At 53.6% G+C, this 14,488-nt stretch overlaps 4 protein-coding genes across 4 annotated transcripts; all 4 read right to left on the reverse strand.

Annotated features, from left to right (window-relative positions):
• Window positions 1-223: 223 nt before the first annotated feature.
• Window positions 224-2,484, reverse strand: J7T55_010152 (uncharacterized protein; the record flags this gene model as incomplete). The annotated part of the gene is made up of 5 exons (XM_053131347.1): window positions 224-1,016; window positions 1,141-1,995; window positions 2,147-2,206; window positions 2,273-2,393; window positions 2,466-2,484. 5 exons carry the CDS (start codon window positions 2,482-2,484, stop codon window positions 224-226), a joined length of 1,848 nt encoding a protein of 615 aa, XP_052990578.1.
• Window positions 2,485-5,009: 2,525 nt separating this feature from the next.
• On the reverse strand, window positions 5,010-8,414 carry J7T55_010153 (uncharacterized protein; the record flags this gene model as incomplete). The annotated part of the gene is made up of 1 exon (XM_053131348.1): window positions 5,010-8,414. One exon carries the CDS (start codon window positions 8,412-8,414, stop codon window positions 5,010-5,012), a length of 3,405 nt encoding a protein of 1,134 aa, XP_052990579.1.
• Window positions 8,415-10,207: 1,793 nt separating this feature from the next.
• Window positions 10,208-11,219, reverse strand: J7T55_010154 (cyclin domain-containing protein; the record flags this gene model as incomplete). The annotated part of the gene is made up of 2 exons (XM_053131349.1): window positions 10,208-10,930; window positions 10,989-11,219. The coding sequence occupies 2 exons, from the start codon at window positions 11,217-11,219 to the stop codon at window positions 10,208-10,210; spliced, it is 954 nt and encodes a 317-aa protein (XP_052990580.1).
• A 653-nt stretch (window positions 11,220-11,872) lies between these two features.
• J7T55_010155 (uncharacterized protein) lies at window positions 11,873-14,119 on the reverse strand (the record flags this gene model as incomplete). Its single annotated transcript, XM_053131350.1, has 1 exon — window positions 11,873-14,119. The coding sequence occupies one exon, from the start codon at window positions 14,117-14,119 to the stop codon at window positions 11,873-11,875; it is 2,247 nt and encodes a 748-aa protein (XP_052990581.1).
• Window positions 14,120-14,488: the final 369 nt, after the last annotated feature.

Here is a 14,488-nt window from a genome sequence, read left to right on the forward strand (position 1 = left end):
CCAATCCCAGCCCAGGAGCTTTGCTTGATAGCCTGTCTACCTCTACCTGTCTACCTGTCTAAGTAGGATGGCCTAGGTAAAATACGCGTCTCTGGTGGATTCAAAAGAGAACCCGAATGCTCGGCAGTAGCTAGATACACGGATATCAACATGAGAAAATTAGGACACAGAATGAAATCATGTTGTCCGTCTCGTCCGCCCCCGCATGAAGAAATGTACAAGTTCAACGGCTCAGAAGCCTGCTCACAATCCTCACCTGCGCCTCAAATACCGACCCAGGCGTGGCCCACTTCTCAAGTTTTGCTAGAACCACGTCCGCCAGACCCTGCAGGTCAGGTGTCAGGTGCCTGATATAAGGAGACTGGCTTGCCATGAACAATATGACGAAGCATGCCAGCGCACCGTCTGAGATCGACCACAGATAAGGCGATCGTTTGTCCAGGATCTCAACAGCATCCAGTAGGAAGGCCTCACATGACTGGATGCAGATGTGGCACTTCTCGAGTATGATTCTGGGCATCGGAGATAGGGAAACAAGTGACGCGCTTGGCGACCTTGACGACAAGTGCTGGGGAACTGGCGACGGCTGGGGGTGTCTGTAGGAGGCGACGTAGAGAACAAAGAGTCGGTAGATGATATGGCGAGCGTGGTGATAACGCAAATTGAGTATGCGTCTTCTGTCGTTTGAGAAAGGGTCGGTCGTAATGGGTGGCGTTATGGGGATCGAGCTATAGTATTGTTCGAGTTGCCGGTTTAGTTCAGAGCTGATAGCTAAGAGCCTGTTCAAGTTCGGATTGTTTGCAGCCGGTACCGTCTCTGAAAGCACAGTAATGTCGATATTGTCAGGGGAATACAGCGAGCTGTGTACCCTGTTGATCAGCCTTTGTATGGCTGTTTCGGCAACGAAGTAGATCAGATCATCGTGATCGCTGACCTCGACGCTCCGAGGAAGCGGCATTCTGTCTCCGAGTGGCTCAATACCTGAGCGCGCGACATCAAGAGTAGCTGCTCGATCGCTGCTGTTCGTCAGTCTAAGGCTGAAATATGAAGTGGCATGTGATGAGTGAATAAAAGGAGAAGGGTTTGAACTGTTGTCGTCGGGAGTGTCAGCTGCGACCAAGGGCTCGGGCAAATGCTCACCACTCAACTGTGAAGCAACACCAGAAAACACGAAGGCGGTCCTCGTGGCATTGTTCGGACTCGTTCGGAAATTGTTCTAGGTCACTGTTGGCTGCAATGGAAAGACCAGCAGTGTAAACCATCTTCCAGGAATGGAGCGGTCGACCCAGATAGGAGAAGTACGTCCCTGCGAGGAAGAGAGCCTGACAAACCCGGAGATTAGGTGTGAAGCCCCATGTAGACTTGGAAAGAATAATCCTCAGGGCCGGTTGAAAAAAGTCAATGCCTAGGTCTTGGACAGGCTCAACCTCGTGCTCTGGGATAGCAGCTTTCGTTGAGTGAGATGCCATACAACCTAGGGCCCAGATACACAGGCAGATGGCAGTTTCGATGTCTTCTGTGGGCCCATTTTCCAAGAAATCATTCAGCAGGATGTCGTAGTATCGCCGAGAGAATAGGGGGAGGTGAGGCGAGACATCCTTGAAGTATGCGTCAGCAAGCTTTTGCAGTAGCTCGGGCGCAAAGGAGGGCCAGTTGATGGGCTGCGGATTCACAAGATCCAAGGGACGAGGTAGCGGTGTGCTCTCCTCAAGGTCGTGGAAGTAGGCCCTGGGAAAATCCCCTATCACAGACTGGATGGCTGGGAGTGAGAGTAACCAGATAGAAGTTGCTGTGTGGCCTGGGGGTACCAGAAACTGGGCATTCTCGAAGCTGACATCGGCACCCTCCAGCGATCGATTGGACACAGAGAGAGGTGACGCAGCTGGGATCAGAGGGGAAGAGCGGAAAGACGGGAAGGAGGCAGGTGTCGAAGTGTAAGCATAGTGCTCCGCCTGTGCCATGTCGTTTAACCTCTTCCCCTGCTCCTCCAACAGCCTGCCCACCAATGTCAGCGGAGGCGAGTAACATCAAGGTTGTAGGGTGGCAGCAAAAATGGAGGTGGGGATGACGAAGCAGAAGCCCTGGACTAAGGAGGACATTTCTCGCCACATGGAAGCCTGGGAACGCTGTGTGGGTGTCGACTTACGCCTCTATTCGGCTCAGCCTCTCGACGACTACCCCTTGGGACGACGATGAGGGCTCGACACTGCGAGGACAGTCAGCTAGGGACATGGTCGAGTTGGCTTGATAAGTCATGGTCTCGACGACTCACCGATCCACGGGGAGCTCCTTGTATACACAGTCTGCAGTTGCCTCGATGCAAGTAGAGCAAGGGTGGTTTCCATCGCACCGTCGCTTCCGGTGCCTACAGAAGTCACAGGCGAGGAGAGCTCCTTGAGAGTTGTTAGTCTGTGTCCACTACTAGATGACTCTGTCTCAGGAGGAAACAAGATGGACCGGCTTACTTTTTCTTGTGTAGTTCATCGTGTGACAGGGTGAAGGGGGTGTGAGGTTGTCTTGGAGGTAGGAATTTACAAGTTGTACCCAGTTCTCCAGCCCGAAGATCCGAAGCTAGGACTGCTTACCCATGAGGTATTAAGCACCTGAGGCCGGCTTATATGAAGTTTGAGATGACCCTGGGCCCGGGATGTTATATATGGGGGCTAGTTCTCGAAGTGCCCATGAACAGCCTCAATGTACTCGCATGAAGGGGGGCTGGCTGCCTTTCCTAGCCAACAAGCAGTGGTGCTGTCCCCAGCTAGTCCATTTGGCAAATGAGATGGTATCGACCGGTAAAGGCAGAGTTGTTCGTTGAGGGGTATCCATGATTAGGAGATTCCATGTTGTGTGAGGGCCGTCCTGTTGTCTCCCGTTTTGGCGATGATAGTGTGTTGCGGCCTGGGAGAGTCGAAGTCCCCTGTGATGGTTGGTTCGGTGTCGAGGACAAAGGGCGTGAGGTCGCCCCTGTGCTGTTGCCTTGAAACTCCCAGAAGACCCATCTTGCTTCAAAGTTATTCCCATTGCTGATGCAGATGGGCTTTTTCTATTAGAAAGCTAGGAAATGTTGTTCCTTGCGAGGCCTGTTGTCATTACAAACCCTCGCTTGCATCACTCGCAGGGTGGGTTGTGTACGGGGTGGATTAGTCACTCCGCTAAAGTCCGGCCGCCCTGCCCTCATATCCTATTGACCCGTTGCAACGGACACTCCGATTGACTGGATGCACATGCAGCGTCGGCGTTCTTGGAACCGGATTGAACGTGATACATTTCTAACTGAGTTGTGTGGTATATTTCATACCGTCTTCTGGCCCGCCGGCACCTACGGCCACATGACTCTGAAAAGTACCTCGAGCCATCTCACATGTTGCTCCTACAACGCCACCGTGCCATCGATTGAGGCGAACCGCCGACTGGCTGTGACTTTTCCTGTTTCGACGGTGGAAGATTGGCGATCTACGCAGCGATAATGGCTCAGGCATAGCTCCGTCTTGCGTGTCCAACGGGTTGTACTTACCTAGTTGGGTAGGTAAGTAAACATTAGGCCCTGGGTGGACATGGCTCATGAGGTGCCACTGCAGCAGGTGTTTCATTCAGTTGGTTCAGCCTTGAAGTGCTTCTAGAACAACCTAGAAGATGCCCGTGTCGAGCTGGCGTACAATGTACAAATAAACAGTCACCAGCTCGAACACAGCTACGCCTTCACCTTAGCATACCGGCCCTCATTGGTGTAGAGCTTGAAACGGGTATTATGGTCCCAACGGAGATCTTGAAAAGTCCTCATCGCCGCTGTAGTATTCGGCGTGTAGAAAGTGGCTCTTAGAACCAATGGTCGCGAACCGGAGTATGGCCCATTGAAGCATTCTGCCCTGTTCAAGAGTATCTCCCCTTTTCCAGTGTTGATGAAGAGCACAGTGGATCGCATTGCCTCAAACAGGGCCGTCTTCTTGTCAGCACAACACTGTCAGAACAGGTGGTTGCCATTTCCTTGGGTGCGGTAGTCCTGTCGCTGTTGCCGCTTGTGATTTGTCGCGACGAGCGGGACGATGGGCGGGTGGGTTACATTGCCGGCGTCCAACATTCCCTGTTGTAGCGAGCCCCTCGGGTCGCGGCCAACAATGTACCGTAAAGTGAAGCATCCCGCGCACCAAGATGGCGGGCGTGTGCGCTGCGGCCAGAACTACGCATGCCGTCAGACACAGGGGTCAATCTCGCAGCCGGTGGGGATATGCTTCCTCACGGGTTCTGACGCCCGGGATTGGAATACAGTAGAGATGCTTGCCCATCCAATATCAAGATCCGCGGCGTCCATGAAACTGCCCCTTGAGCAAAGGCTCTTTGGTTGGCACCGGTACTGTGGGCGAGAGCGTGCTTTTCGAATGGCGAGCCATTAGCTTCGCGCACGTCGTGGAACCACGGGCCACCTTGTCTCCGCCGTTGAATCCCGGCGCTTCGGTGCCGATCCTTCGCGGCTCGGGTCCTGCTGATTCTGACGAAAACGCAGACTATTTTAGTTGTATGCATTTCTCTATTCGTAGTGCGACCGCCCCAGTCGCACAAAGTTGCCATTCCGTAGGTCGCGGTTTTGTTGGACTGCATACGTCAAGTTGAAGCGCGCCGGGGGCGACTGATAATGTCCGAGTCGGATCCGGGTTGGACATTCCCTTCAAGGGAAGCCGACGCTCCCGATTCTCAACCCCCAGCGCAAAGGCCGGCCACCCGGAGAGCGAGCCGAGTGATGACACAAATACATAGACTTACTCGCCGTGCACGTCACAGCCTCATGGGAGCACAGTTCGTAGTTGCCCTGTAGCAAAACAGGGCTCGTCAGTTGTCGCTCGTACATACCCAGAGATAACACTAATGTCAGGATGCATGTTGTTGTATTAGTCTTAGTAGTAGTAAGTTGTATTTGGTATCAAACATGCGCATCGCTGTTGCCTCGCCATTCTGTACAATGCCACGCAGACAATGTTGTTTCTCTAGCCTCTTCACCATAGCCACACATCAGATCAATCCACATCATCGGGCTTCGTGGCTGGAGCGCCTGGGACGCTCGACACAGGCTTCGAAGATTCGGTTGCTGTTTGGCTTTCTGGGAGCTGGTTTGTCGGTGAGTTGCTCCTTCTCTTTGTCGCGCCTTTCCCGACTATCTTCTCTGTCCAGAATCCACTGACGGGGCTTGAGGTGCGCTCAGGAGCAGCTTTGGTATCTTTCTTCTGGGCCGCACTGGCCTGCGACTCGTCCATCTCGCTTTCGGAGTCTGCCCAATCCCGGTCGCTCCAATCCACAGAATCTTGTCTCTCCCGCACAGGACGTGTCGCTGACGAGGAATGCTCCACGGAATTCTCTCGAGACGTTTTACCCGGGAGGTCCAGGACTCTATCCCGAGCCTCAAGGGCCTCGCTCACCGTGCGATTGTGCCCGCTGGGCTCCGATGTCTTCTGTGAGCTTTCTTTGTCTTTGCCAACATTTGGCCGCATGGCTTCTTCTGTCGGGCCGGGTTCTGATCTGGTCTCGCCGCCATCTTGATCTGGAGGCTGGCCAGTCGCTTTGGCCCGCTCAGTATTCTTCTCGTCCTCATCACGCAGACGAGCTGCGCTTGAGTCGCTGAAATGGGCGTCAACGAGGTGCTTGACGACAGGCCAGCCAAATGCATTGGCAAACATTCGCCGACAGATGATGTTGTTGTGGGCATCTGGCTCCAGCTTGACCAAGACTTTCCGCCAAGAAAGATCGCGGTGGTAGGCTCGGGCTATCTTCTCCTCTACTTTCATGTTTGAGCTGTCAATGACCTCGGAAGGATCCTTGTCTGGGTTCGTATTTTCGGTGTCGTCATAATCCTTGGTCGACGACAAGGAATCCTGATGCGGCGGAGGTTGATGATGCGAAGAAGTTCCAGATTGCGAGTTGCGGCTGGAGGAGGATCCCACTGTGTTAAACGACTTCCTGCGCAGAGCCAGCGTTCCAGTGGGGCGCTTCTTCAGGGGCGGTGGAGGGATATCTGAAGGATGGTAGATTCGATCGTGGAAGATCGTTCTCGGTCTTTTTGAAGGATCGATGAGGTAATCCACCGAAGGTAGCTTTGGGTTGAGCAGGTCTCCTGCAGACTCAAAGAAAGTCGTCTTCGGAGGTGCTGATAGGTTGGTCTCGGCATCCGTGCCCAGCTCATGGCCAGATGTGACCTTAGACTTTTGGGAGGACTGTGAGGACTCTGATGCGTTCTCGTCGAAGCGCAGAGTCTGACTGCGCTGGTAGATTTTTTTCTGCTTCGTAGTGGGCGACGAAGGTTGTTTTGGAGAATCGTTGTTGTGCTTGAATAATGAGAAGAATCCGGAAAAAGGATTTGTGTTATTAGTAACAGCTGTGGATGATGAGTATCCTTCGTCCTGGTATGGTGTGGCAACGGCCCTGAGACTCTGTCTGTCGTCTTCCATCATGGCATCAGTTGGAGGCTGAGGCACCTCGTGAGAATCACCGGAGTCGACGGGAGTGGCGGCTCCTGAGGCAGGACTGTTATTCTCGCTGCCTTCTCTGGGGGTCCATGGACCACTTCTGGGGGACGTGACGTTTGCGCCGGTGAGTTCAGCCCATCCGAATCCAACGACAGTCTCGACCAGACCAGCTTCCCGACGGGCCTTCTCCACACGGTCCAGCCCCTGCCAGTCCAGAAATAGTAAACAGCTGGTTCGAAGCGGCACGATACCATCGTTGACAACGTTGGAGTACACTGTCCTGTTCCGAAACTTCTTCAAGGCTATGTGTGCTGGGCCCGTGGGCAGTATACGGAGCAACGGCTTCGACTCAGATTGTGCCTCTCCCATGACCTTCTTATGAGCATTCTCACCCAGATTGCTGACAATTGCGCCCCAACCATTCCTTGCAATTGTCGGTGCTCTCCAAGTCAATCCGAGATCCTGTCCCGTCCTGCCAACGAGTCCAAAATCCAAGGCGAACTTGACGTACATTGGATTCTCATGGTTGAGACCCAAGAAAGGTGTTGCCAGCGCGATAAAGTTGATGGGTTTTATGAGGTCGAAGAACTGGGGCGAGTGTTTCTGGATGTAGGCTACAGCATAGGTCTGAATCAAGCCGCCAAGAGAGTGCCCTATGAAGCTGATCTTGGTGATCTTGTACCCTCTGTCCTCGAAACCCGTCGCGTTCTTGTGGATGGTACTATGCTTGTGGGACGGCTTCCCTCCAGCGTCCTTTTGGGCATTTGGGTCTCCTTTCAAGCCATGCGAAAGGACCTCTTGAGCTGCCTTACCAGCCGGCAGAAACGGTTGATCGGGATAAGTGATGGATAAGACGTATCTAGCCAGCCTTTTCCCGAGGTATTTGATGCCCCTCTCTGTACGAGTGGCATTGCCAGAGAATCCACGTACAATGGTCTCTTCGTCCTCCCAGACTTCATCATAAGGATCATCCAGCATCACACCTGAGTCGGAATGTTCTTCGTTACCCGAGTCTTTGGGTCGCTGACCTTGGTTCTGCTTTTCCTTGGCTCGTCTCTCCTTGGCATCGATCTTCGCTTGCTTCACCCCGGCATCGATGCTCTCCTTGAGAAACAGCATATCGGAACCCAGGTTGCTATGGAGGCCATGGGTGAGCATGACCAAGTGCACATGCTTCTGCTTTCTCGGTTTCCGATCCTTGTCTTGGGTGTCACTGGGGGCCTGAGCCGTTTGTGTAGCCTCAGTGTCTGTGCCCTTGGCAGCATCGGCCTGCGGCGGTGATTGCTCCATGCCCGGCAGTTGGGGGGTGTTCCAAAGGCTGGCCGTGTCCTCGACTCTCAAATGGATTGCCCTGGAGAATACACCTTTGCTCTGGGCATTGTGGCGACCGTCCTTGGCGCCCTTGCTCTGTTGAAAGTCGCTGACCCGCCCCGGTTGAGGCACCTGGGCGTGATTTCCAACAACCGGTATACCCGAGGACAGTGTCAAAGACTTCTCATCCCGCGCCAGCAGTACGTCATAGTGGACGGCAGCAGAGGCCGAAAATATCACCTGTGATGCCACCTCGATGATCCATGAGACGCTTTCGCCATCGTGTTCAGGCCCGTTTCCAAAGTGGCCTGAGCCTCCGGTGCCCGCAGTCTGTCTGATTGTGTCCGGGACGACCAGGTGGCAAGTCCAAGTGCCACCGGCCTTGAGCATGGGCTCAAACTCCGGCACGCCGTAGAGGCGCGCATCCTCAAACTTCTCGTTGGGGTTAAAGGTCGCAGGATAGGCGGCAGCGGAGAGGTTGTATGGGCCATGTACGAACGCAGCGCGGAGTGCGATGGCGGAGCTATTTCTAATGCGCAGATATAGGCACTCGGGAGAGGGCAAGATGCGATCTTGCGATGGTGTATAGGTGACTGTATATCGAACCGTCTCCCCGATTTTCAGGCTGCCGGTCTGATGAAGCAGCAGCATGATGGCGGTTCAGCGGAGGGAGCAGGTTGATGACAGACAAGGGATCGCCGTTATTGGGTAGGGACAACCGGCATGATCGAGGAGAGGCCCGGGTCTGCTCGTTAGGGAATCGGAGCTCGATGCTAGTAGCAGTGGCCAAGAGTGATCGAGGGCCAGATCGAGGTTAACGGTATCGGAGCGAGGGAGGATAGGTCGCGTGCGTGTGCACAAAGGTGGTGCGGCTGGACGGGCACAGCGGAGTCGTTGTTAGGAAGCACAGAGGGCGGTCATCTTGTCGGCGTGAATTCGTCTGACAGGCTGAGCATGCCGATCCTCCTGGCCGTAGATGTCTGAGGGAGCCGGTGAGACGTGAAAGTCAGGAGGATGAATAAAGATGGGAAAGTGAGCAGCGAACATCCGAATTCGAATGCTTGGCGCCGGTACGCGGTACCGAGATATGCTGGCCCACAACGTACCCCTATGAGCTCATGAGCTCATGCTTGCGGGATTGTCTGTGCGCTGAGAGCCCGAAAGCCTCCTGAACCTCTGTCCGGATACATAGACTACATAGGTACATGCCTTTCATAGCACAAATTGCACAGCCGGTAGGTATCTGTAGTGTTGATAGACTACTGAATTCCCCGGCAGTCCGAGGTGTGAGCTTTGCCCTGCCCCCTTCCATCATGCCTTGAAAAGCCCTCCAAGACGACGCGTGGACGTGCTCTGAGGGTTCATCCCGGCATGCAGCTTGATGGCCTATTTGAATAACTCTGCTTTACTGTGTTTCGGGCTCGGGGCCATCTCGTGCGCCCACCATCCGAACCGGCCGGGTGTTTCTGTGTGTCAGTGCTGCTTTGACATGCATGGCGCTCCTACGTCACTATACCAGTAGCAGTTTCTCGTGTAACCATGGCCCTGGAGATACCGTAGATGCGTTTGGCCTGCGCCAAGAAGTACATCATATTCAAGATCCCGCAACGTGCTTCTGCCCTAGAGGTGGATGCTTCGATGAGATGGGCCGTGGATGTGCCACGCGCAAACAGTGATCGACATGCACACCCGGGCAATCTGTTGAACAATCAGAATTACTCGCTGTGGTTGAGCTATGTAGAGGCAAATAGCTGTAGGCACAAAATACATTCCTTCACCCGAAAGTTCCGAGATGACCGCCGGCGCTATAACCTCCCGACCCTACTGCTCCGCTGTCACTCTACATCCACTACTTTGCTCAATTCCCTTTTCATCAACTGTGAACAACGATTTCCTAACGAACATGGCCAAGTTATCTACTCATCCGGACAGCACGTTTCTCTCTCGTATTCGCAATCGTAAAGGGAGGTGGGGAGTCCCGGTACGAGTTCCGGTACGAGTGGGTTGCTATTCTTGGGCGAAGCTTGTGACAGGGTGAGCTGCGTCGCCAAACGGCACTGTAGTATTAATTCCCCCAATATTTCTGGATGGCCATGTGAAGCATCGCCTGAAGAATTGTGAGCTCAGCCATAAGTGTTGAGCAAGAGTCGGGAGAGAGGAAGTCCGTGATGCCTGGCGGAGGACGAGGATGGTATTGGTCCGAACAACGACAGCCCTCACGTTGTAACCGAGGACCGTGTGACAACCAGTGACAGGCCATAAGACCCGTGCACCAGGCACAACGGCCTGTAACGCGGCTTCCGATGGAGTAGATTAAGCTGTCGGGTACGAGTGGCGTGTATCCGCCAGGCTCCCAGCGGTACCGGTGCGGGATCATGACCAGCAAGCAAGAGCCGAATCGACATGTCTTGCCTGTCCCCGAGCAGTGCGCATGACCTAAAACTTCAGGACCGAGAATCTGCCTGGTCCATCGTTCTGTCCATCTGTATCATCATCGCTGCCTCCTCATCCTCAACCTGGCCGCCATTGCCATTGTGAATACCTCTTGTCAGCAGCTCTGTCTGCACTGCCTTGCGTGTGACCATTCCGTCTGCCATCCACGGAAGCTCCTCCCGCTGCTTGTTCACCCACCCCTCGAGGCTGCGCATGGCAACCACGAGGAATCCGAGCTCCTCTCGCTCGACATCAAAGACTTCCCACCACTCACACTCTGGCATCTTTGCTCCAACGTCCTTGGCGGCGTTGTAGATGGCCGCGACTGCCAGCATGTTCGGCTGGTGTGTCAAGTAGAGAAGTTGCGGAGAGAGCAGTGCTGTATTGAGATACTCGATCGTTCGCCTCGATATTCTCTCCTTTGGCTGGTTGCAGAAATCCAAAGTTTGGAGATACGTGACGGCCAGGGGATGAGGCAGAGCCACGTGCGTGTCAAAGGACAGAGTGTAAAGAATCCGCGCCTCCAGTGCTAGAACACGGTTGTGAAAGGCAAAGTAGTCCGCATCGCTCAGGTAGTAAGACGAGGGATCTTCTACAGGCGGCTGGGTGCCCTTGCTCCTCATGAAGGACGAGCTGTTGGACAGCAGGTATGCGTAGACATTTGAGATGTCCCGCGGTGAGCGAGCACGAGAGCCGAGCTTGGAAGCAAGGAATACACAGGCGGCTGAGACATCCTTCGTGCCAAAGTGAGCAGAGCGGTTTGGCCAGAGTTGAAAGATGGGCAGGACTTACACTGAACTCAGTTGTGAGAAGAGGCCGAGACTCTGCCAGCCAATATCTGGCAAGAATCACGTTCGCTTGTGCCGTGGCAGACTGAGGCAATTGGAGAAGGACACCCGCGGCCTGTGTCAGAGATTGAGTCACATAAAGTATGACATCTTGCAAGTCATTTGGGAGAGAGCTGAGATTGTTGCGCTGGTACAATTGCTCGGCAGTTGCCAGCGGGTTCGTCATGTGTGCCATTTTCTCAAAAAAATGCTCGAGTAACGATACTCAGATGGAATCCAACAGCCACAAAGGGGTATCCCAACACCGCCTAAAGAGTTGCCTCTCGACTGGGTGGCCGTCATGAAATCACTTGGGGTTGGCGAAACAATTCCGGGCAGTCACTTTTGGTCAACCTGCAGCCGATTGTAGGTGTTGACGGAGGCGGGGTTGGAAGTGAGACGAACGTGAGATTGAAAGAAAACGCTGGAGCAGCCAGCCTCCAACAGAATGGAAAGTTGCTCGCGAGGTTGTCCGAGATGCCAGACTCCCTGGGTAGCACCCACCTGCAATAGTCTAGTTGCTGGAGGTACAGTCCCTCCTGGGCGTGCTGTGTTTTGGGGGCTGAAAGGGCGGGATGCCCCACTCTCAGAGCTTGCCTAACGCTATGGCTCAGGCGGCCACCGGGCTTCACAAGACTTGAAAACGCGCACAGTCAGTCCCTGGAAAAGCAACGCGAAGTCAGGAAGCAATATCATGCAACTTGGTGGACGCAGACACGTATGCTGAAGAGAATATCCAGAGGTGGGCAAAGAAATGCTCATTTGATCCAGTTGAAACACTATAGTCATACAATATCGGCTCCATAGGTGTACATGAAAGTGGTCCGGTGAACTATGACGAACGACCTGCTATAGGAGTTTCTCTCTGTTTGCAGTGACCCTCTCAAACTTATCCAGCTCCATTTGGATGCTGTGCCGACCCTCCGTTAGGCTCCTCAGATGCTGATCATAGTTCAACATATCTCTGAGTGGCACTCTTGCCTTCAGCTTGAGCATCCTCGTTGCCCCCTTCTTGTGCGCACGCAAAGTGGAGACAGATTCATACGGGTCTGGTGGCGCGTAGACCTGCTCAAGATCGATTTCCCCTTCACCCGAAGCCGCTTCATTCAGGTCTTCTGTCTCCATGACTTGCCCTCCGTGCCTCGAGGACAGGTCGTGCCTCACTTGCGCCGCCGCCGCTTCAGGGCAGACGATTTCAACCTTCATCACTGGCTCCAGCAGTCCTATCTTCTGCATGTCGTGGGCGTTCTTGAACGCGTTGCGGACGGCGTGAGAACTCGCTTGTTGGTAATGAGCAGGGGAGGCTCCGCCAAAGAAGTCTTGGGCGCAGTCCACCACTATTTCGATACTGCAGCCGTGTAGAGGGTAGCCTTTCCTCGGACCTCTGTACAAAGCTGCGACGGCTCCATTTTGGAGATTGTGACAGACGGTGTCAACATCAAACAACTTTGGATCATGAACCGGTCGTATGATGTTGATATTAATGATATTGCCATCTCGCTCGTAGCTCGAGTGGTGAAACTCATCCTCGGTCTCGAGGTCAGTGAAGCCGAGGCGAGTGGCGCGGTCACGCCACGATTCTGTCCGTTGTTCCGTGTCGACGGGCTCAACAAAAGCCGTACAGGCTGCCTTTCCTGTCTTTCCTGCCACGGCACGATCAATGGTATATTGCTCCGGCCGTGATTGCGATGTGATACACTCTTTGTAATCCACTTGTATAGTGCCAAACAGAGCATCGACTTTGGACTTCTTCAGGTTATCAATCGCAACCTCTAGGTGCAATAGACCCATTCCGGAAAGGATATATATGCCAGCCTTTTCGTCTTTGGTCCATCGAAGACTGGGGTCCTCTCTTGACGCATCTGTCAGTGCGTTCTTCAGCGTTTCCTCGTTTGTAGCAGAGAATGGCTCAATTGAGATAAAGGTGACAGCTGGAGGAATCGTTGCGGGCCGGATCTGCATGCTCTTAATAAGAGTCTCAGTCGCCTTCTCAGGGGAGATGATGATGGTATCTCCGGTGCGGGCCTTTTTTAGGCCTGCAAGGGCACCAATGGCCCCGACCTTGAGATGCGGAATATCGTTGTGCTTGTCTGCCAGAATTTGCATCATTGCTAGTGGCTTCTCAGCAATACGCTGGCTTGAATTCCACATAGCAGCATTGCGCTGGAGTACGCCGTGATACACACGAACAAAACTCAACATTCCTCGGTGAACATCGCTGACAACCTTAAAAACGGAAGCTACAGCAACGTTGGCACCTTTCTGTTTCAACCTTGTCGTCTCCTTTGCGATCAGCTCCTCTAATCTGCGTGTCCCCTGCGCAGTTGTGACCTCTATAGGGGGTCGTTCATGAGGGTTGGGTAGATAGTCGACGACAGCATCCAGCAGAGGTTCGACCCCGATATTCCTCAAACTGGCCCCAGCAAATACCGGCACAACGCTGCCATTGCCATTACTAATAGCACGGCGGATGCTTAGCTTGACAGCCTCATTAGAAAGGTCGGCTCCGTGCTCGGCGAACACCATCGTAAGATCATCATCAACTTCACACAGTCTCTCGATGAGCTGTTCCCGCGCAAGTTCAACCTCTTTGTTAAGAGATGGGTTTTCCGACCCTAGTGCACTTCGAAGGGCATCGCGGTTATAAAACTTCTTCGATCCCCCGGCCGACCATTTATAACCCACGCGCTTGATGACATCGATTACGCCGACAAAATCGTCACCGACCCACCATGGAATCTGACAGACCAAGGGCCAAGCTTTCAGCTTTGAGGCAATATCCAAAACCGATTTTTTGAAGGAAGCGCCATCCCGGTCGAGCTTGTTGACAAAGATGAGCCTTGGGATCTGGTACTGATGCGCTGCGGCCCAGACTCGTTCAGTATGAGCTTCGACGCCTTTGACCGAGTCCATGACGCATACGGCGCCATCAAGCACAGGCATGCACCGAAGAACCTCAAATTGAAAATCCTGATGTCCAGGTGTGTCTATCAAATTGATAGTTTTAGCGTGATGGCCTGGACCGCAGTCTTCAGCCCGAGGCCAGTTGAACGAGATGGCAGCAGACTGGATTGTGATGCCCCTTTCTCTCTCCATGGGAAGGAAATCCGTGACTGTGTCGCCATGGTCGACATCTGGCGGATATGTACATCAGCACGTGGGATAGAAAAGCGAGAGATCCTGTATAAGTCTTACTTCCTAAATGCCGTGTATTGCCGCTATAATAGAGCATACGCTCCGTTGTGGTAGTTTTCCCCTGGGCATAGAGTCAGCCCACAACACCCAAAATTTGGAATAGATTCTGTCAGAACTTGGGACCACCTACGGCATCGACATGAGCAATGATGCCTATGTTTCGGATGTTTTCAACCGCAGCCTCATGGTGAGCTGCCAAATGTGCCCATCTCTGCGCAGAGCGTTGAAGGCAGAACCGATATTGTACAGAGCCAAGTCGAGGTATCAATG

The sequence above is a fragment of the Diaporthe amygdali genome (genome assembly GCF_026229845.1).
Source record: "Diaporthe amygdali strain CAA958 chromosome Unknown NODE_26_length_719862_cov_65_716256, whole genome shotgun sequence".
NCBI classification, from domain to species: Eukaryota; Fungi; Ascomycota; class Sordariomycetes; order Diaporthales; family Diaporthaceae; genus Diaporthe; species Diaporthe amygdali.